Consider the following 20963-nt stretch of genomic DNA (forward strand, 5'->3'; position numbering starts at 1 on the left):
CAATTATAAGATCAGGGTGTGGTAAATGCATAAAGGATTTTATCAATGGTATGAATTGGTGTCTCCTCAATCCTCTTTGTCCAATCCATACAATGTTCACATTTGGTAAATCAAGATTGTAAATACCTCTGTTAGTTGCGTATTTTTGAGCGCAGTGGACATAGCTATGACCCACAAACCAGGTTCTTGTCATTTTGAAGGTAGGAGTGTGAAGGTAGGTGTGCTTCTAGTCAGATGAGTTGTGGAAATGGCAGTTTGATTATGATAAAAAAGTGTTTGAGAATCAGTGCAGATGAATAAGTAGAAATTATTGGAGCTTTGTTTAAAATCTCCACTGAAAATTAGGGTGAATGCTTTTTTTTTTAAAGAAGTCATTTCAATGGTTGAGAAAAAGTCATTTAAAGAAACATTGCATTTTATTAGCTAGTAGATTGAGAAGTCAAGCAGGCTTGATGGATTTTTTTGCAACATAGTAAAATGAACTTGTGAACTCTGTGCTTGTTTTTAGAGTTTTAGAGGGAGTTACCATGGTTACTTGGTGAATGAGCACTGGGGGGATGGGTGAATGTTATGTGAGTTTCAAAGTCTTGAAATCTACAACCAATTAAAATGTGCATTTTGGTTTTGAATTTGTGGGGGAACAAGTTTTATTGGCTATGTGCAAGAATATGGCTCTGAAATCAGAAAGAATCTGTGCCATTATTGAAAGGCTCCCAGTGAATTGTTCAGAGATTCTTCTTAAGAATTTCTGTTGACTGTGACTGACACTGTTTGACATCTTCCAAACCATTTTTAAAGGTGAGTAATGATTCTTTTAAAAAAGATAGAGAGTTTAAAGAATTTTTACAAGTATCATAGTGTGTGTCTCTGTGAATTAAGGAATTATATTTATACCTTTTTCCATAATGTTAGCTGTGTGTTTATAAGGTAGTCTTCTTTATAAATTGTTTTTTATGCTTGGATTCAATGCTGGTTTAGAAATTGTGTAATGGTTTCATTGGAGTTGTAAATATGCTCATTTTTATGAAGCACATTGTGCAACCTGTAGCATGGGCGGAAGGAGTGAATGTCTGGAGAGGGATAGGAATAGCAGATAGAAAACCATATGAAATGGTAGGGAGATGCATAAACACACAGCTATGTCAAAGATTGTGCACACAGCTTGTAAATATGCAGGCAGACAAAGCAATCTTTGACATAGCTGTGTGTTTATAAGGTAGACTTTCACAATGATAAGATCTCTCACAGCATTTCATATTCTTGTCTGAGTGCATATTTACAAGCTGTGTGCACAATCTTTGACACAGCTGTATTTATATAAGGTAGACTCTCACAATGTTAATATCTCTCACATTACATAAGGTTATGTCATGAGCTTGCCCCATGTGAAAGGATGAATTTGTGGAAATTATTTTTTACTACAATTTTTTACACTGTTTTTCCCTGTGGTGCGCTTGAGGGCCTCATTTATGAGGCCATGCGTCACTTTTACGCCGCCGGTGCGTCACTTTTTGTGACGCAGCAGTGGTGTAAAAATTGCACCTTGTTGAGTTATATTTAAAAAGTGACGCATCTAGGTAGATGCGTCATTTTGTAAAGCCCTGTGCCACATTATATGTGCGTCAGGTGTAAAGTATCCAAAGGAGGTGCATTGACGCAAAGAAGAGTTGTACAAATGACGCAGAGAAATCTATGAGATTTCACTGCGTCACTTTTATGACGCAGTTGTGTCAAAATGAAACAAAGAAGTAAGAGAAGACAGAGGAAAGAAAGTACAAGAGAACGCCTCAAAGAAGGTGAGAGTAAGAGAAGAGTGTAAAAAAGAGAGTAAATGTGGGGATTTAGAATAAGTGAGGCCAGCGCTATAAGGAAACAGAGGTGTGGGAATATCAAAGAAGAGTAGTGAGGTTATGGAAAATAGTATAGAGAAAATAAATATTCTACATCAAACTTACCTTATAAGTAATATCAACTTAGTTTTATATTTTCATTTAAATTTATATCTGTGAAAGACAAAACAAAATAAGTTACAATATTTATAATATATATTTTACAATACAAGAGACAAAGTAGGAGATTAACAAGGGTAAGTGAGGATGAGTGAAGGGCAGGGAGGTTGAAGGAAAAGGAAAAATAAAGAGAGGATAAAAGCAAGTAAGCTTGAGACAAATGAAGTGAAGGAGTGAGAATATAGAGCTTAGCTTAGCTTTTAAAAAAACTATGAAATTCACAGAAAAAAACATAGGTTTCACAAACGTTATAGTTAGGAATTAGCTTTTAAAAAACCTTTCAAATTCACTAAAAAACCATAGGTTTCACAATCGTTATAGTTAGGAATTAGCTTTTAAAAAACCTTTGAAATTTACTGAAAAAACCATAGGTTTCACACTTGTTATAGCTAGGAATTAGCATTTAAAAAACCTTTGAAATTCACTGAAAAAACCATAGGTTTCACACTAGTTATAGTTAGCTGAACAGTTTACTCATACAAAACCATTGAAATTCCCACGTTATAGTTAGTTGGACTCACTATAACTCGCGCGCCCGCAATCCACTGCTGATGATGTCACATATTACATCATTCATGACATGGTCAGTGACATCACTGATGAAATCACTGATGACATCTCAAATGACATCACTGATGACATCATCCAGTATCTGTGTGTTTCTGTAAAGTTCTATATACCATTTGTGTGTTACTGTAAAGTTTAAATATGTTTTACATAATCAAGAATGAGTGGGTGTATAAGTGTCTGGATGAAGGATTTAGTTGGTGCGTGACTGACTGTATGAGTGAGTGATTAAATGTGGCTTACTGAATGCATGGGTTAGTGACTAAACTGTCTGTATGTGTGCAACATTATGTCTGTTGTTGTGTAAGGTGCTGCAGTGTTGATTAGTAGCTATATAAGTGACTATATGGCTTATTGATTGGTTGCCCAAGTATTTGTATGTGAGGGTGAGTGTGTGTGGGAGTGGCTGGGAGTTGTGTGACTCTGTGCATAGATGCGTGAGCAGTTGATTCACTTGGTGTATGGTTCAAGAGTGCATGTGGAAATAGCTGTATGGACGGTTGACTGTGTGCATGGATGTGTTGGTGAGTGAATGGATATCTCAGTGCTACATGTCCAAGTAAGTGCATATGTAAAACACAGTGCACGTGAGAGTTGGCATATATCAATGACTATACATGAGAGTCTGTGATTGCGTAAGTGACTGTATTTGAATTTAAAAGTATTTGTATAGCGCGCGTATACAGGACGGTTTGATTGCGCTGTGGGGTAGCTCAATTCAAATTAAATACTCCAGGCTAGCTCAGGTTGAGAATGCTTGTGAGAATAGAAAAGTTTTCAGCTTCCCTCGGAATGGATCATGGACTGTATGGATCAATGTGTACTTGTATCAGTGATTGTAAAAGAGAGTAAGTATGTGTTAGTATATGTTTGAATAAGTAAAGTTATGTGTTTATAACTGTATAGATGAGGAAATGGGTGTGTGATTCATTCTTTGCATGACTAACTAGGTTTGTGAGTAACTCCATGGATGAGTGTCAGTGTGTCAGTGTCTGTATAGGTGTATGAGTGCATAAGATAATGTTATATTGATGAGTGACTATGTATGAGTGATTGTATGGGTGAATGAGTGGATGTGTGTGTAGACTTAGGAATCAGTGAGTGTGTATGTAGTAACTAGTATTGGTGTGTCAATGGTTTCAGGAATGGTAGTCTGTATTCAACACTGGGTGTATCAAAGGTTAGATTAGAGTGTGAGGAGATGCATCGTTTTAACACATGAATGATGTCCTCAGTGATGTCATTTGAGATGTCATCAGTGATGTAACTGACCATGTCAGCAGTAGATTGCGGGCGCGCGAGTTATAGTGAGTCCAACTAACTATAACGTGGGAATTTCAATAGTTTTGTATGAGTAAACTGTTCAGCTAACTATAACCGGTTTTTATTTTGTAGGCACAGAGTGCATAAGTTATGACACACATCAGAGGGACTGTATTCTTTTTCTTTTTAGGGTCATATAGCACCTCTCAAGGTGTGAACCATGCTGGTTCCACACCATTCCTAACCAAGTTTTAGGGTTCTCTCGGTCTAGTAATCTGTTGCAAAGTAAGTTGGAATTTTCAAAATATTCCTCCCTGTGGATACAATTGCCGCAAATGTGCAGGAATTGGCCACAGGGTAGATTTTCTTTGAGAGAGCATGGATGTGTGCTTAAATGAATGTAACAGTGTATTATTATCAGTCGGTTTAGTGTACAGGTGAACTGAGAGATGTCCTCATTGTTCTTTAAATATTAACAACAGGGGGGAGGTAGAGTATGGAGATAGGATTCTCACTCCATGGGCACTGTTAATTAAACAACAAGAATCCTACTCAAGGAAAATAGGAGGAGTGTAAACCACAAAGATGGGGGACACTCAGTGTTTTGTAAAATACCCCTCACACACCAACAGGCCCCTTGGTGTCACGCTTCATCATCAGGGTCTTCGCACCCCACTAGAGGGATGCGGCGTGCTGCGACCAGCGACTACGCGGGAGCACTGTCAGGGTAGACTATGTGTGGTGTGTGTAAGGTGCAAGTGAAGGGGTATTTGAAAATGTGAGTGGTGGGGTATAGTGAGGGTTAAAAAGTACCTGGCTCGTAGGTTATAAGAAGAAAACGTTATTCAAAACCTCGGGCTGGTACTCGTAAAAGAAGTGCAATGTGAGGTTAGTTGTCGTCATTATGGACATTACCTCTGGTGTGCGTCGACATGTTTCGGAACTGGTGTTCCTTCTTCAGGACGGGGGCACAACTTCCCCACCTTACTCACGTATTTTTATAGAATTTTTTTTTCTTGGGTGTAGAAGTAAAAATAAAAAAAGTGAAATTATTTACAGTGAAATACTAAGGCTATGGTGTGCCTACAGCGGTATTGGTCTATGCCGTTGCATGACTCTTTATTTTGTATTTTCTTGCTTCATGAGCATTTCCAGAACGTCAGGGTTGGTTGATAGATTCGTAATAGAATCGGCCAGAGATTACCTCCTTGTACCCCCTAACGTTGCTCCGCTGATCAACGTTAGGGGGTACAAGGAGGTAATCTCTGGCCGATTCTATTACAACTGCATAGACCAATACCGCTGTAGGCACACCATAGCCTTAGTATTTCACTGTAAATAATTTCACTTTTTTATTTCGACGCACACCAGAGGTAATGTCCATAATGACGACAACTAACCTCACATTGCACTTCTTTTACTAGTACCAGCCCGAGGTTTTGAATAAAGTTTTCTTCTTATAACCTACGAGCCAGGTACTTTTTAACCCTCACTATACCCCACCACTCACATTTTCAAATACCCCTTCACTTGCACCTTACACACACCACACATAGTCTACCCTGACAGTGCTCCCGCGTAGTCGCTGGTCGCAGCACGCCGCATCCCTCTAGTGGGGTGCGAAGACCCCGATGATGAAGCATGACACCAAGGGGCATGTTGGTGTGTGAGGGGTATTTTACAAAACACTGAGTGTCCCCCATCTTTGTGGTTCTTTGTGGTTTACACTCCTCCTATTTTCCTTGAGTAGGATTCTTGTTGTTTAATTCTCATTGTTCTTTATCCATAAGTCCAATAAATTCAAATAGCTTTTATTAAAATTCATAGTGAATTTGAGATCTTACGACCGGTGAGTCAACCAAATGTAAGACTCGTTCGGGACTTCTTGGGGGCCACGCCAGATAGTGATCACAACATCAAAAAATCTGTACCATTGTTTGTTTTGATTTTTTAATAGATTTGCTTTGCTATAAATCCATTTGTCCCTAAAATATGCCATGAAGAGTTCTGCTCTATCCGGGACAAAGCTGCGCTCTATAGCCATCCCTTTTACTTGCAAGTAGGTACCTGTTTTGATTAAAAATAAGTTTTTCCTTAAACAGATGCTCGCTAGCATGGTTAGAAAATCAGTTGGTAAAGCATGAGGAGTCTCTCTTATGTTCAAAATATCTTCAATTACCTCTAGGTCCTTATACTGGGCGATATTAGTGTACGAGGATTCGATATCGAAACCGATGTTCAAGTCATAGGGGATCTTTTCTAAATTTTGTGATACAAGCCATTGAATCTCTGATAAACATCTGGTACTCGGAACATATGGCTTTACAAAATGGTCTATACATCGAGACAGAGATTTTAGAATGGTACCAGATCCTGAAATGGGCCTTCCTTTGTGAGGTGGAGGTAGGGTCTGTGGTACTTTTATTAATATTGGACAAAACATTAATTAGTGGAGTCCAAGGCTCTTTTTTGTTCAAAACTTTGAACTCCTGTGGACTAAGTAAACCTTTTGCTTCTTCTTCGTCTGTAACAGATTTAATTTGGTATCTGATGTGTAGGGTCATGTATAGTCTTGCTATAATGTTATTCAGTTGTCACATCACTGCATCATATGTCACACTATTCATGATAACTATTCCTCTGCCGTTATCGGCGCATTTGATTATGATAGCGGTGTTGCTTGCTAAAGCTTGTAAAGCTGTATTTCACTGTTGGGTGTGCTAAAATGAAAATATTATTTTTCTTACATATTTTATCTATCTCTTTCATGATCATGCTCACAATGGTAACCATTTGTGGTGGCATATCAGTAATTGGTATGCAGGAGATTGGTTTGCTCTTAACTAAGTTAAATTAGACAATTCGTAGTTCTCTTGCCCAGAGAAGTATCTTTTTAGTCTTACTTTTCTGAGGAAATGAAGTAATTCCATCCTAGTTTCAACAGTATCACATGAGGCACTGGGAACAAATGAGAGTCTTTTGGTTAGAAGAAATGTTTCTTTTGGTGACAGACAATCTCTGTAGAGGGTGTAAATTGGGATACTCTCCGCATGTACTACCTGTACATTTTCCATTGCTTATGAATTTCCCCAGTTTGTTGGGGTCGACCTCTCACGTGATCTCACTTCCGATCCTCTCTTTGCTCCTCTGACTAAAAAAAAGGCTGATTGAGGGGCTGGGGAAATTATTTTGACCTTGCTCTTCTGTACCTTCTTGACCAGTGTCAAAGATGTTCCAGAAGGAGTAATAAAACACTTTATTGGATGCCCCTGATATTGCTGATTACTAATGCTTGTGTTGCTAGACAAGAAAATGTTGTCTTTCAAATATTCATAAGTAGCCTCATTGCTGTAGTTTTTTAAGTCCCTGGTTAACTCTGTTGTCTTTTGATTCGTAGTGAAGGTTTAGAACTAACTTTGTTTGTTTGTCAATCTCCTCTAATGATTTCTCTTGCATCTTTAAAAATAGTCACCTAAAAGTATTTCAGTTTGCTCCGTTTCTTTGAATTTGACCTTGCTTCTGCATAAAGCTGTCTGTATAGAAAGAGCCAAACCAATACCGTGCATCTTAGTCCCAACGTCATTGAATTGGGTTAACTACATCTTCACATCCATAAAGATGACAGAAATTGTGGTTTTCGCCAGGAAGTTTTGGAACTACTTCTGGGTGGAATCTGTACGCTTGAATTATGTGTGGACACCCTCCATAAATCTCAACAAGCACAGTGCTATGAATTGTAGAATTTCAGACTCTTTTCTAATTGGTGTGTAATACAAATACACATTTTTTCCATCCTTGCTTGATATGTTATTACTAGGGCTCCCGGTTGTATGGTATTTATTGTATTGACATTTCCCTCTGTATTTATCCATATATATTTTTTGCTAATTTTATCTGTATTTATCCATATTTATTTGGGGTTTTGTGAAAGAATGAAGCTGAAATTTGTATATTTACACATTTATTTAACTGATAAATATGCACCCATCCTTGAATGCTTGCCAGGTTTCAATGATATGAACACCAGCGAAAGATAAACCAATACACTTATATGAAAATATGCAGAGTTCAATGTCAACCTTGTGCATATCTGCTCTCCATTTTCGGCAAAATTTAAATCACATTTGTCTCTGCCCGGAAAAAAGCTTGGTCCGAAGTTTTGGAAAGTGCAATTTGTACTTGTACCCCTTACTTATTAATATATGACTTTGCCGTCATATTCTCCTGTCTAGAACCCCCTTTCCCCTTACACTAATAGCTTCAATTCCTTCCGTTGTAAGCTGCCATGCTCTAAAACAGAGCCAAAAGGGCCTGCACCTGATGGGACTCCAGACCATTAGACCCGCATCTGTTGTAACTGGAGAGGGGGAGAAAGAAGATCCTAGTTCAACAGATTCCTAGAGTCCAGTCCCTAACTTGAGTCCTGCTGAACAGAACTGGACATTGGGATCTGGAGCAACAGTTTTGGAGAAACGAGACTTCAACAACTCAAAAAATATTTCATGATTTTGTGAAAAAGAAATTTGGTCCTTGAAACCAGAAAAATTGTTGCTGCCAGATCCTCCTGTATCTGTATCAATGATGTCGCTTTTGGAGCAGGCTGGATAACCAGATCCAAAATATGAGCTTGAATTTTTTTAACCTGCTCCATAGAAAGAGTTACCAAATCATTGTCTGTATGATACCTTGCGTCTATGAATCACCTGTTTGGATATGGGACCAGCTCTTATTTTCCCAGTTTATCAAAAATCAATGGCTCCTTAGAACCGAAAGCATTTTCTCCATCTGTTGCTGCAACTGAACTAGTCTAGATATGGATGAAGAAGAAACCTTCCTGCGGAAGTAGCGCCACCGATGATGTTAAAACTTTTGTGAACAGTTTGACAACTAATTTCAGCCCAAAAGGCAGAGCCCTGAGAAGAAATTGGAGGTGGCCCATTGAAAATTGCAAAACCTTTGATGCTTTTGTGTTTTGGGATGTGTAAATAAGAATTGTGAAGATCTATGGTGGTACGATAGTCTTGGCTGAGAACCTGAGGAATGCTGCTTTTTAGTGTCTACATCTTGAAGTGCACTGTCTCTATCCAAGTATTTAGCCTCTTTAACTCCAACACTGGTAAGACACTGAAGGCCTTTGTACTACAAATAGAACCGAGTACATTCCTCACCCAATCTTGACATTAGGGAAATGAAAGTTTGTTTTTTTCCCATAGAGTCCGAATTCCTCGAGAAAGAGATTTGCCCTTCAATGGATATCTAGAAACACAAGTAAGGACCTGCATCTGGAGAATATTCTGAGTTGTCTATATTATAACCTCTTTCGATAATGCTCAAGACCCAATCATCTGAAATGTCCTTTTTTCTAAGTGTGAAACATTTTTCGGATTTTTCCACCCACTTCTTCCAATGGAGTGAGAGGGTAGCTGTCAGGAATCCACCTGGCACCTCCAGGTTGGATACTTGATTTGTCTATCCCTCCTAATATTGAAGGCTACAACTTGTTTCCTCTGGCTTAAAAAGACTTTGTCATTTTAGATGATTGTTAAGATGACTGATTCCAGGCATTTATAGGAGCTGGAAGATCTGCCCTTGAGTGCTAGGGTGTGCTTTCTGACCTTAAAGGCCTTGATGATCATAGTTTCCATCTAATCCCTTAGTAATTGTTGCTGTTAAAATGAATCTTCAGAAGGGATGATTTCTCTTGGGTATCTGTCTTCCATTCTCTCATCCAAAGGTTCCATCTAGCCAAAACAGATGCTGGCATTGACACGGAAGTTGGCCTCAGCAAGTCTGAAGACACGTCAGTTAGAAATGTACCCTTCTCCTCTATCTGCACTAAGAGGTCCGAACAATCAGTGCCCTCTTGAATTGCTATAGAAAGGCTCTCAAACTCCTTGACCAAAGACAGAACTGTAGGCGGAGTAAGTGCCTGCCTTTAAATACAAATTCTAAGCCACAAAAGCTACATTCAAGGCATTGTCCACTTTTTTATCCACCGAGTCTGTAAAAGAACGCTCATGTGGATTAATAACTGTACAACCCATCAAAGAGGCCGAAATTGAGTCTACCTGTGCAGGAGCACTTTTTCTGTTTCTTCCAAAGAACAAAACTTCTGCAAAAATCTAGGCCCATGTGTACTATCATTGTCCATCCATTCACCAAAGAGTAAATCTCAGATCCTTTTATTTAGGGGTAGAGCAAAACATAGTGAGAAAACAATCACTCCTCAACCTTCGGAGCAGAAAACAGAGGGAAACCAGATTGTCCCTAATTTGCTCCAACCACTCAGGCATCTTATATTTTCGTATAAATTTCCCTGACAAAGAGGTGCTAGGTAACTTTGAATCTGAGTGAGAAGACCCATCCTGAGAGACTGTGCTACTGGTCTTCGAACTCCTGGAATTCTTAGTCTTGCGCCTTCTCCCTTGTAACCAATGCCTTGGAGACCGCTACCTCAATCATATCCTGTGCCTCTGCTGCTATCATTAATTCAAGAACATTTGGGGTTAAAGCTGGAGGCCACACTACCATACTTTTTGTTGCAGGTTCTTGGTCCATTTCAGATGAGGGGCTGAAGAGATATGCCTTCTCTAAGCATCTCTCTTTCCCTCCATTGTCCACACTAACAACCAGCTGAAATTCTTGGTCCATCTCGCACCACTGCTTTCCTCTGAGTTTTTGGCTCTTTTCAGGATAGAAACTGCTAAGGCCCCGTTGCTTACTGTTTAGATTGAACATGTATCTTAATAGAATTTGCAACGACTGGGAGGGCTACACTACAATTTGAAATTTTGCAGCAAGCATGCTCACGGTCAAATTTTACTCTTTCTACTCTTTTAATTATTTTTTTATTTACAAAATTGTACATAATGAGATCTGGGAAAGCTTTTAAAGATATTGTTTTATATCTAAATAAAGGAATTATTATTATTATTATTAGGAGCAAACATCTTTCAGGGAAATATAATCGATCTGAGGTAACCTCACGGACCTCAAAGTTCCGAACTGGCCTGCTAACATATTGATTAGGAATTATGCGGATCTCAAATGCGGGTCCAAGCATGTGACCCTGTTACATATTTATACTCATTGTGACTGTGCAAATCGATGTGTCGTTAAATAATGTCTGTATCCATGTTGCTGCAGGTACCCCAGAGAGGTCTCACTCCATCCTTCTGCAGTACTCCACCAACGGCGGCATCAGCTGGCATCTCTTTGACGAGTTCTACTTCCCTCAGACTACCGACATCCTCTTCATTCACGTGCCACTCCCACACTCAGCCCAGACCAATGCAACCCGGTTCAGGCTCTGGCAGCCATACAACAACGGTGAGGATTAAATGTTTAACTGTAAATACCAGCCTGTGCCATACCAGTCACGCTCCAGGTATACTGACTGGCAGATGCAACTAGGAAAGAGTCTGGGGGGTTTTCAGAAGTCGTTGAATACTGCACAAGTGAACGCTGTATGTAAGTCAGTTCTATAAGCAAAGTATAGATCGTCTTCCTCATCCTCAAGTATTCCAGGTATTTGATACACATGGACACAAATCAAAACTGTAACAAAAAAGTGTGATGAGTTTTGTTTGTACGGTGTTAATGGAGGTTGTATATTTCATTGGACCATCGTCGCAAATCTGCTACGTAGACCCTGACAACCCTAGTGCATTACACTCGTTTCCCATCTCCTGTTACTCAGTTGTAATACCTTCTGTCTTTTGTCCAAAAGGAGTAGTTTGAGCACAGCAGCAGGCCCGTGGGAAATGTGTGATGGTGAACCACACATAACCCTATTACCTCAGACATTCAAGAGTGCCATTGACGTTCTTGGATGGATGAGGGAAACAGACCATGCCCCTGCCTTTCTTTCAGATAGCACAATTATTTTTAGATCAGTATAGACGGGTTTACCTCAGAATTGCGTATTCCACAATTCCACCAATAACTTGCAGGGTCCCTAAAACATGTCCTTTTTCCCAAGATCCTAATTAACACGGGATCCATGGGTTGCAAGACCTCACCAAACTCACAGTATAAGTAAGCATTACTCTGCATCCCACTTCTGCGTCTGCATTATCCCACCTCCACACTATACACGGTCCCATAGGAACTCTGCCATTATAAAATGATTCACATTAAACTAACCCCTCCACGTCATCTAAGCTGCATACTCCAAGATTGCCACTTAGCAGTCACGCACTAAATCACAATTTCTGGCTGAAACCTGACCCCCTAACTGTTACCGCTATTTTCAATATCCTTTTCCCCCATCTTCAAGATACTTTTCCCCTATCTATGATGGCCTCTGAGCAGACTTACCACAACTGAAGTCCAAACGTTTACACTTCTCGTTCTACTAAAACAACAAAAAGCATAAAAGAAAAAGAGTTCATTGCGATTCCAAGACCCTGCTCTGAAGAAGAGGAAATCGGTGAAGGGTACCTGTGGTCCAATATCTTCAACTAGGAATGGAATTCGAATAGATACGTTGTATCTAGAGAAAAATACCAGGGGCCGAATATATTGCTGGCACCGCAGCCAAGCAGTTCTAGGTAGCTGTCTATGGTGGTACCAGCTAAGGGGCACACTATTGCCCAAGGTGTATCACAAATGGTCCAGTTGGTTGGTGAGCTGACGTCACAATCTCCATACACTTACAGTGCCGCAAATCCTAATACTGGCCCTGGGCAGAGGTCCTATAGCTAGGGTATCGTGCCCCAAATATTTGAGAACTGGACTTTGACCTGTTTTTATGTGTTTGAACCATGAAAATGGTTGCATAGAAATTAACACATTTTCAGGTAAATATTTTTCAAACAAAAGAATGTAACCAAATGAACTACGTATTGATTTCTGTCAAAAATTATTTACACCATGCCCTTGCACTAAAACACCAAGGTCAGTTTTAAAGGTCTGTTATACGTGTATCTACTGAACACCATGTGATAAGCACGACCTACTCTGCAATCAGATGTATGGCATCATTTCACCACAATGTTAGGAGTAGGACAAGTACCATTACATGCCCTTTAACCTACAAGTGGCATAACTGCCACTGGCACCAGATCACCTTTGATTCTGTTAGCCTTGCTAAAAGTAATTTCAAGCCGACTTTGCTTCTAATGAAACCATAGGAAGTGGATAAAAAGGCCTACTATAAAACTAAACTAATTCTTTAACTTTAATATTTCCATGAAGCAGAAAAATACACACCCATGGAAGTCAGAAAGGGGTTACAGATTCACCCCTGGGAATCAGTAAATAGTGCCCCTGCTAACATTCCCGTGCCACAGATTAACCGGCCATCAGGGCCTGCCGGAGAGGGATAATGCATAATGTTCCCAGACCTATGTTTTTGGACAGCCATAACTCGACTCCTAAATGGTATGTAGATGGTGTCATCATGCTGTGCTTAGCCAATCAGTGGTCGCATCTGATTCCTGTTTTAAAAAAAAATGTTCCAACAAATTGTTTCTAGTGTAAGCAGTTGTTCACAAACGTGATTGAGATTAATGTCTTTCTAGAATGTTATCTGCTAGATGGAACCCCGTCTTCTCTGTATTAAGTGTCCCCTTGTTTTCCATGCTGGCACAGGTAAGAAGGATGAAATCTGGGTCATCGATGACTTCATTATTGATGGGAACAATCTTAAAAACCCAGCACTGCTTCTGGATACATTTGATCTGGGCCCTAAGGAAGATAACTGGTTTTTCTACCCTGGTGGGAACATTGGTCTCTACTGTCCCTACTCTTCTAAAGGAGCACCGTAAGTATGAAACCATGAAAAGCAGAGTAAGCACACATGAGAATAAACAGAGAAGCCTGTGGAAAAAAAGGGCAGATGGATAAGGCACTGAGCCTGTTTAATTTGCTCTTCTGTTTGCATGTTCAGGAAAAGGTTTTTCACGCACGGCAGTGGATTCTACCCATGTCAGAAAGGGTCAATCCACCCCAGAGTGGGTCTACAGTTTGTGCTTCCCGCCAAAGATTCTTCAGAAGGAGGCTAGAATGCACCGATCACTGATGCTGGGTGCGGTTATTAGCGGGCGAGCAATTGGCACCCAATTACGAAGTGCAGGCCTTGGAAGCAGAAATAATGCTCTAATCGGATGTTTAGCCTCGTTTTGGAGGGCGTAAAATGAAAATATGCCTATTTTCAGGATTTACTGGTCGCAAATAGGGAGGACAAATTTCCGCCTCGGCCGCTATGTGCACCTAAAATGTAATCCCATTTTGGGCACCAAAGGCGTTTGTGAGGCGCAAAACAGAATCATCCGGTGATGGTAGTCAGGAACAGAAACTTTAAAGGGAGCCCGGCTCAAAACATCCTTGAGGCCTGGAAAGCAGGTCTCTGGCACATTGTGACGCAGGGCAGCTGAGACTGCCAACCGTATGCTTGATTGTTCCTTTATAAATGTTATAATTCAATATATATTTTTATAATTGTACATTTATAATTTAATATATATTTTAATTGTTAATTTGCCATGGTGTTCAAAAGCGAGAGTAGCAGTTGTATTTTACATCTACGCGTGTGTCTTTTTGCAGCAGTATGGCATCGCTGATTGCCAACACTTTTCCTAGTTATCTGCCACAGTCCTAGCTGCTTATTCAATAACTCTGTGTTTGTTCCAGGGAGGAAGATTCAGCAATGGTTTTTGTTTCCAATGAAGTGGGAGAACATTCTATCACTACCAGAGATTTGGATGTGAATGAGAACACCATCATTCAATTTGAGGTAATATAATCCTTCGCCCACTAACCTTTCTGCCTTTTATGTGACTGTAAAATTCGAATGGGTAAAAATTTAAATGCGTATGGACAAAACCAATCGGTGAATGCTCCATTTCTTGCATAGCTTCATTGGCACAACATAGTACATCAAGGTGCATCCTTCTGATTTTTTTTATTTGCACAAAAGAATATAGTGGAACACTAATATCATATATATTAGTATGTTTATTAAGACTATGATATCGCCAACATTTTAGGAGGAGAGGTCTCGTCCTCCTTATCATGGAATGCTTCTTCATAGGGTCTTCTCCCTGGATAGAACAGTATGTCATCTGTCCAGGTTCACTAAATTCTTGGCGATCTTATATATTATAAATTGTAGGTTTGGGATCAGAAAAATGATATTACCATAACAGCAGAGCAGGACCACACAAGGACCTTTATTTCTGGGTCCCTGGTAAGATTAAGAACTAACAAGCAGAAAGGGTATGACTAAGATGGTGACCGAGTAAGTTGCTTGGCTCCGCACTCCGGCTGTTTTTCCCCTGCAGACATCCTAATTTCCACTGGCGATGGTCGCTGTTGTGTGCATCGAACAGATGAGATCTGATGGACTGCCGGCTGCTGCCTGGAGAATCCGGCAGCAATAGTACACCTTGGTGCAAACACCAGACGGAATACTGAGGGCCCTATTGGAGGAGACAGGGGAGCAGGTGCTGCGTATGGAGCCCTGGCTCCTACTGCCTGACATGCCCATGAGTCCCTGCTGATCTCCTTTGTCCCCTGGCCAGATCAGCGCCGCAAGGGAGATCTAGCGTTGTCCTGCCCATTTTGCCACACTTGGTCAGCCCCGGGGAGAGTGTCAGTAAACTGGTGAGCCCAACGCCGCCTAGTCTGGCCTACGATGCGAGTGATGACAGCACTGGGCCTTGGTTCCGCAGGCCGAGCAGCAAAGCTGGGATAGACAAATGGTATGAAGCCAGGTGTGTAGCAGCTATTCCCTGTTCCCCCTTCAGCATGAGCACTTGCCCCCCCCCATCTGAGGCACAGACAAACAGCCACGGAGACCCTGTTGGAGAGCGGGGATTTTTATTAGGATCCCCTGCCCTGTGGGTGAGGACACAACCCCCTTCCACTGGTGACTGTACATAGATTTGCACCAGGTGGTCTAGTTTTGCCTTTGAGTTGGCCTGCATGATGTGCCCCAGGGAGCGCTGTGGGATGCTAAAGAGCCGGCATGGATCTGCTTCACGAGTGGCATCGGCACTGAACTAAGGTGTCATAGGATTGTCCAGGTTGTCCAGTGTGTAGTTTGGCAACAGGGGGTGCCCCAGCGTTGCAGTCGCGGATCGGCTCACAGCAAGGAGCTGCTTGTATTCTGGCACCGGCGCTGTTCCACGGTGAAACTGAAAGGTATGAAAACTGGGAGCCAAGTAGCTTCTCTGATAGAACAAAAGCGAACCAGGCTCCCACGGTGGGAATACATACCACCCCTGATGTTGCAAGGCAGGCACGCGCCACCCAGCTAGCGGATATTTTAAAGGCTGTCCAGGGTGTGAATTCTACGTTGGAGGCCAAATTAGATGCAGTGGTGATTGATCTTGGGCTGCTGAGGGCAGATCACAGAAGGCTGGTGAAACGCGTGGATACCAATGAATTGACATTGCAAATGCTTTGCTCCTCAGTGACTGACATGCAATCACACAAAGCTCTCCAGGAAGATGTGTGAGTCTTGAAACTAAAAACTGAAGATGCTGAAGACTGATCTCGCAGGAATAATGTGCATATTATGGGCCTCCCTGAGCAGACTGAGGGACCAAGTATGGAACTTTATCTTAAAACATGGCTTCTGAACATGATACTTTGCTGGTAAACAATTGCACTTTTATTCATTGGAACAAGCACACAGAGTACAGAGCTGGCAACCTCCCCCGCAGCATCCCCTAGACCAGTGGTAGCAAGACGTTTCAACTACCGGGATAGAGACCACATTCTGCAAGCATCCAGAGTACGAAAACCATGGGTGATTGAGAACAGTCAAGTGACCATTAGTCCGGACTGCACCACCAAGATACAACACCCTAGAGAGTCATTCTCGGGGTTAAGCAGTGCCTCCATGTTCTCAAGATAATATATGCTCTGATGTTCCCTGCCAAACTCATAGTCACGGATGACATGAAAGTGTTCTTTTTTCAAAATGTAAAAAAAATGTAAATGTAAATGTCCTATGTCCTCGACCAGAGATGGAGATTTGGGGTTTTCCCAGTTTATGCTTCAAGAATTAATTTTGGAACCAGACCGGCACAGCACTGTGCAGTCAGTCCAGGCCTACTGGGTGTGGAGATGTGATGTATACTCTCCAACACAAGACTTACCTGGAAAGTTCAATGTATGAGCACGGTTAGAAATTGTGCCACTGGTTGAGGGGGTGAAATCCTTCTCAAGCAGCCACTTCAATTCTCCTCAGGGTGCAGTCAAAAGCAAACTCTAAATTAACTTTTGCTCAACCTTTGGGTAGTTTGGCACAGAGCATTCAGACATAACTCAGAGGCAGTGTGTAAAGTATTTGTGCAACTTTTCAAACATTACCACAGTAAAAACACACCACAAAAAGAGCCCACAACATAGTTAGAAAAATAGTCATTTGTAATCAATAAAAAAGACCAAAACAACAAAGATCCAATCAGTTGAACCAGAGATATAAAATTTGAAAAGTTTTAGTAAAAATAGCACCAATATGCATAAAGCACCAACTGTGGAAATCTTATCGTGTCAGACCGAGACAAAGTCACAACTCCAGGCTGACCACAATTTAAAGGAGAGAGCACAAGCGCTTTATCGCTGGTAAGCAGTGATGAAGTGCACATAGTCCTAAAGCCAACAAAAATTAATTCAGCAAAAAATGGAGGAGTGAAGGCAAAAAGTCTGGGGATGACAGAAAGTGCCAAGTCCAACAGACATCCACACCAAGCGATTCACTGACTGCACTTGAATATGAATTATATTACGCAGCAGCGTAATTGCAGTGGCCAATCGATGGCTTTTGGGGTCTGCTGACCAGGAGACCCAGATTATATGGGACCTCTTTGATGGCTTAGCGCTGCTGTTGGGGCACTAGGGAGTGACCCAAAAGTGAAATAGTGCCAATCTGCTTTTCAGGTGAGCTTGTTGGTGCTGAAAGAAATAGATGCTGGGCGCTCCCAGAAAGTCAGCGTAGCCAAGAGGGTTGCCCCTTTTGTCCATACCAGAGAGTGTGCACTGGCTGACATAAATGGTACACACCCCTGGACAGACACAGACGCAGACGTCAAAGTCTGTTCCATGAAGGTACTTTGCAATCCTTTCATCTTCTGCAAGAGACCACTAATCTGGGACCAAGTCCCTTTTTACTCCATGCAGCAACTGAGCAACCTGCTCTGGGAGAGGTGGGGAGTGGGGAACATGCAACCGACAACCTCAAAAGCACTGCAAGTATTATTGACATCATGAATTTGGTAGGCACGCAGTCACTGCGCTTTATACAACTCTGCCGCATTACAATGCACAGCAACTGGGACATCTTAAAGAATGGCGGGAACAAGTACTGACCATGGGAGAGATGCTTAGCAATGGTCAAAGGGATCTCTAGGAATGCCAGAATGAGGTAAGTCCATTTTAATTACCTCCACCACACCTATTTAACCCCGAAAGAATAGGCCACATGTTCTGAGTAGGGAAACAGTGTGTCCTAGATGTAGAGACGAAGCTGCCAATTCCCTTCATATGTTATGGCGCTGTGTAGCTATCCGACAGCACAACCTAAACATCATCTCCTACGCCGAGAACACCCAGCTGATCCTCTCGCTCACCAAGGACCCCCACACCACCTAAACCAACCTCCACGAAGGAATGAAGGCTGTCGCTGACTGGATGAGGGACAGCCGACTGAAGCTGAACTCGGACAAGACAGAGGTACTCATCTTTTGCTCCACCCCCTCGGCCTGGGACGACTCCTGGTGGCCAACGGAACTAGGAGCACCCTCTACACCCACCAACCACGCACGAAACCTAGGGGTCATTCTCGACCCCACACTCTCCATTACAAAGCAGGTCAACACCATCTCCTCCTCCTGCTTCAACACCCTTCGCATGCTTTGCAGGATCTTCAAGTTGATCCCCACCGAAACTAGAAGGACGGTCACCAAGGCCTCGTCACCAGTAGACTGGACTACGGCAACGCACTCTACGCAGGAGCCCCGGCCAAACTCCTGACATGACTCCAACGCATCCAGAACGCCTCTGCAGGCCTGATCCTTGACATACCCCGCCGCAGCCACATCACACCCCACCTGAAAGACCTGCACTGGCTCCCCATCAACAAGAGGATAACCTTCAAGCTCCTCACCCACTGACACAAGGCACTCCACGACACCGGACCAGCGTACCTCAACAGACGACTCGGCCTCTACACTCCCGCCGGCCAGCTCTGCTCTGCAGAACACGCCCTCGCCATCGTCCCCCGCATCCGAAGAATGACCACTGGCGGCAGATCATTCTCCCACCTCGCCGCCAAGACGTGGAACACCCTCCCCATTCGCCTACGACAAACCGAAGACCTTCTAACCTTCAGGAGACTCCTCAAGACCTGGCTCTTCGAATAGTAGCAGCTCCCCCCCATCAATGTAATAGATGAATAAGTTTGGTCCTCGTCTTGTACCGCACTCAGAACCACTTAAAAGAATTCAATAATGCTCAAAACTCGTGCCCACACCTCTGAGTGTTCTGCCATATTTTTGTCATTTCAGTTAGGAGGACATATGGGTGGGATTTACCCCTGTCGCCCTTTTTTGTGATTGTTGTTATACTTCAGATCACCACAGTGAATGCTTAACAAACACCCCAACTACATACTGTGATATAAAAATCTCCCCAAACCTTCTTAAAACTTAATTGGTTTTAACGTGCTCCATGAGCAGAGGCATCAAACATAGCCTTCACACTGAGAGATGCCAGGTACCGACATGTGCTCCATATATTTAGCAATATTTTAGAATCTAGCTCTGTCTCTAATGATAACCTTGTTATTAGCCAAAGAAAGAACACATGTTCACATAATGTAGCCTGTACTATTACTCAGTAAAGGACAAGCGGTTAGGCCAGTTGACTTATTTAAGTGCTTCCTACAAAGTAAAATGATGATGATTATGTTATTGAGAGGTTTCTGTAATCTGTGATTAGAAATACAGTGCACCAAATCCAGTTACTCCAATGGCCTAACACCTCTAGTTGTTTAACGGGCAGGGGGTTGAGGGTGTGGGGAACTGAACCTAGCAACTTATTGAATCCTAAAAAAGGAGGAACCACCTTACTGAAGCACAGATCCTTCCTCTAAGGCAGGGGTCTTCAAAGTGTGGGGCACGACCCCCAGGGGGGCCACGGAGTGATTGAAAGGGGGTCGCGCATTCCCGATCACATTTCTGCCCGGGGCCCATCTGACTACAGGGATTCAGCCCCCCTCCTCCCCCGTAGTGTGTCTCAGCTCGAGCTGCAGTGAGCTCCGCTGGGCTGTGTCTACAGTCTTATCTCCAGCACACCCCGGCACCCCTGAGTTTCACAGGTCGTTAACGGCCATTTGCATATTTACATACCTTTTGAAAACTGGTCACTGAGGCTTAGTTTTTTTTTATAGTTCCAGTACCCCCTGGGCCCCAACTCAGCCTTTCCATTACATTTGGATTTTACATTTACTGCAATAGTGTGAGAATGTATTTCATGAAAAGAAATAATAAAAAGTAGAGCTGCCAGAAGAAAAAAATACCAGCCATTTTTCAACACACTGTTTGCTACCTCTCACATTTTGTTTGCTTTATATACTTGCACAAGTGCCACCATTGCCTACGTAATGTTTGTTCTTGTGTTTGAGTGTGCCATTTATTGCAGTATTATACCTCTACTTTTACTTTGTACGCTTTTGTAACCTGCACACATTACTTTTTCCTCCTGGAATGTACCGTTTGCTACCTCTTGTATTTTGTTTGCTCTCTATTGTCACTTTTGCCTCATGTAACTTAACGTTTGCTTTTGTACTTAGTTCACTTGTAATTTTATCCTCATGTAATATTACTGTTCCTATTGTGAAGCGCTCTGACACGTTCGGGTAAAGTCTGCGCTATATAAAAACGCATAAATAAATACATTCGTAATGTGACTTTTCGGTCTTTGTTCCCTTTATCAGTCATGGATCATTGAGGCAGCCCTAGAACACAATTAAAAGTGCTTTCTATTTATATTTTCTGTTCCAAGTATGCACAGATGAGTGCTGAAATATACAGCTTTACGTGACTGCTTATTTTTGTACCGTCTGGGACATCAAAATATTGAGCAGGCAACCCTAATCATAGGACTGGAAGT

At 42.0% G+C, this 20963-nt stretch overlaps 1 protein-coding gene across 1 annotated transcript in view; it reads left to right on the top strand.

Annotated features, from left to right (window-relative positions):
* Positions 1-20963, top strand: part of RELN (reelin) — a 1675658-nt gene that overhangs the window by 1435515 nt on the left and 219180 nt on the right. Inside the window, exons 38-40 of the mRNA XM_086967429.1 lie at positions 10986-11168; positions 13434-13605; positions 14475-14577. Coding sequence (XP_086823555.1) covers positions 10986-11168; positions 13434-13605; positions 14475-14577 — 458 coding nt within the window. The remainder of the gene's footprint in view (positions 1-10985; positions 11169-13433; positions 13606-14474; positions 14578-20963) is intronic.

Source organism: Lissotriton vulgaris, chromosome 1_1 (genome assembly GCF_964263255.1).
Source record: "Lissotriton vulgaris chromosome 1_1, aLisVul1.2, whole genome shotgun sequence".
NCBI classification, from domain to species: Eukaryota; Metazoa; Chordata; class Amphibia; order Caudata; family Salamandridae; genus Lissotriton; species Lissotriton vulgaris.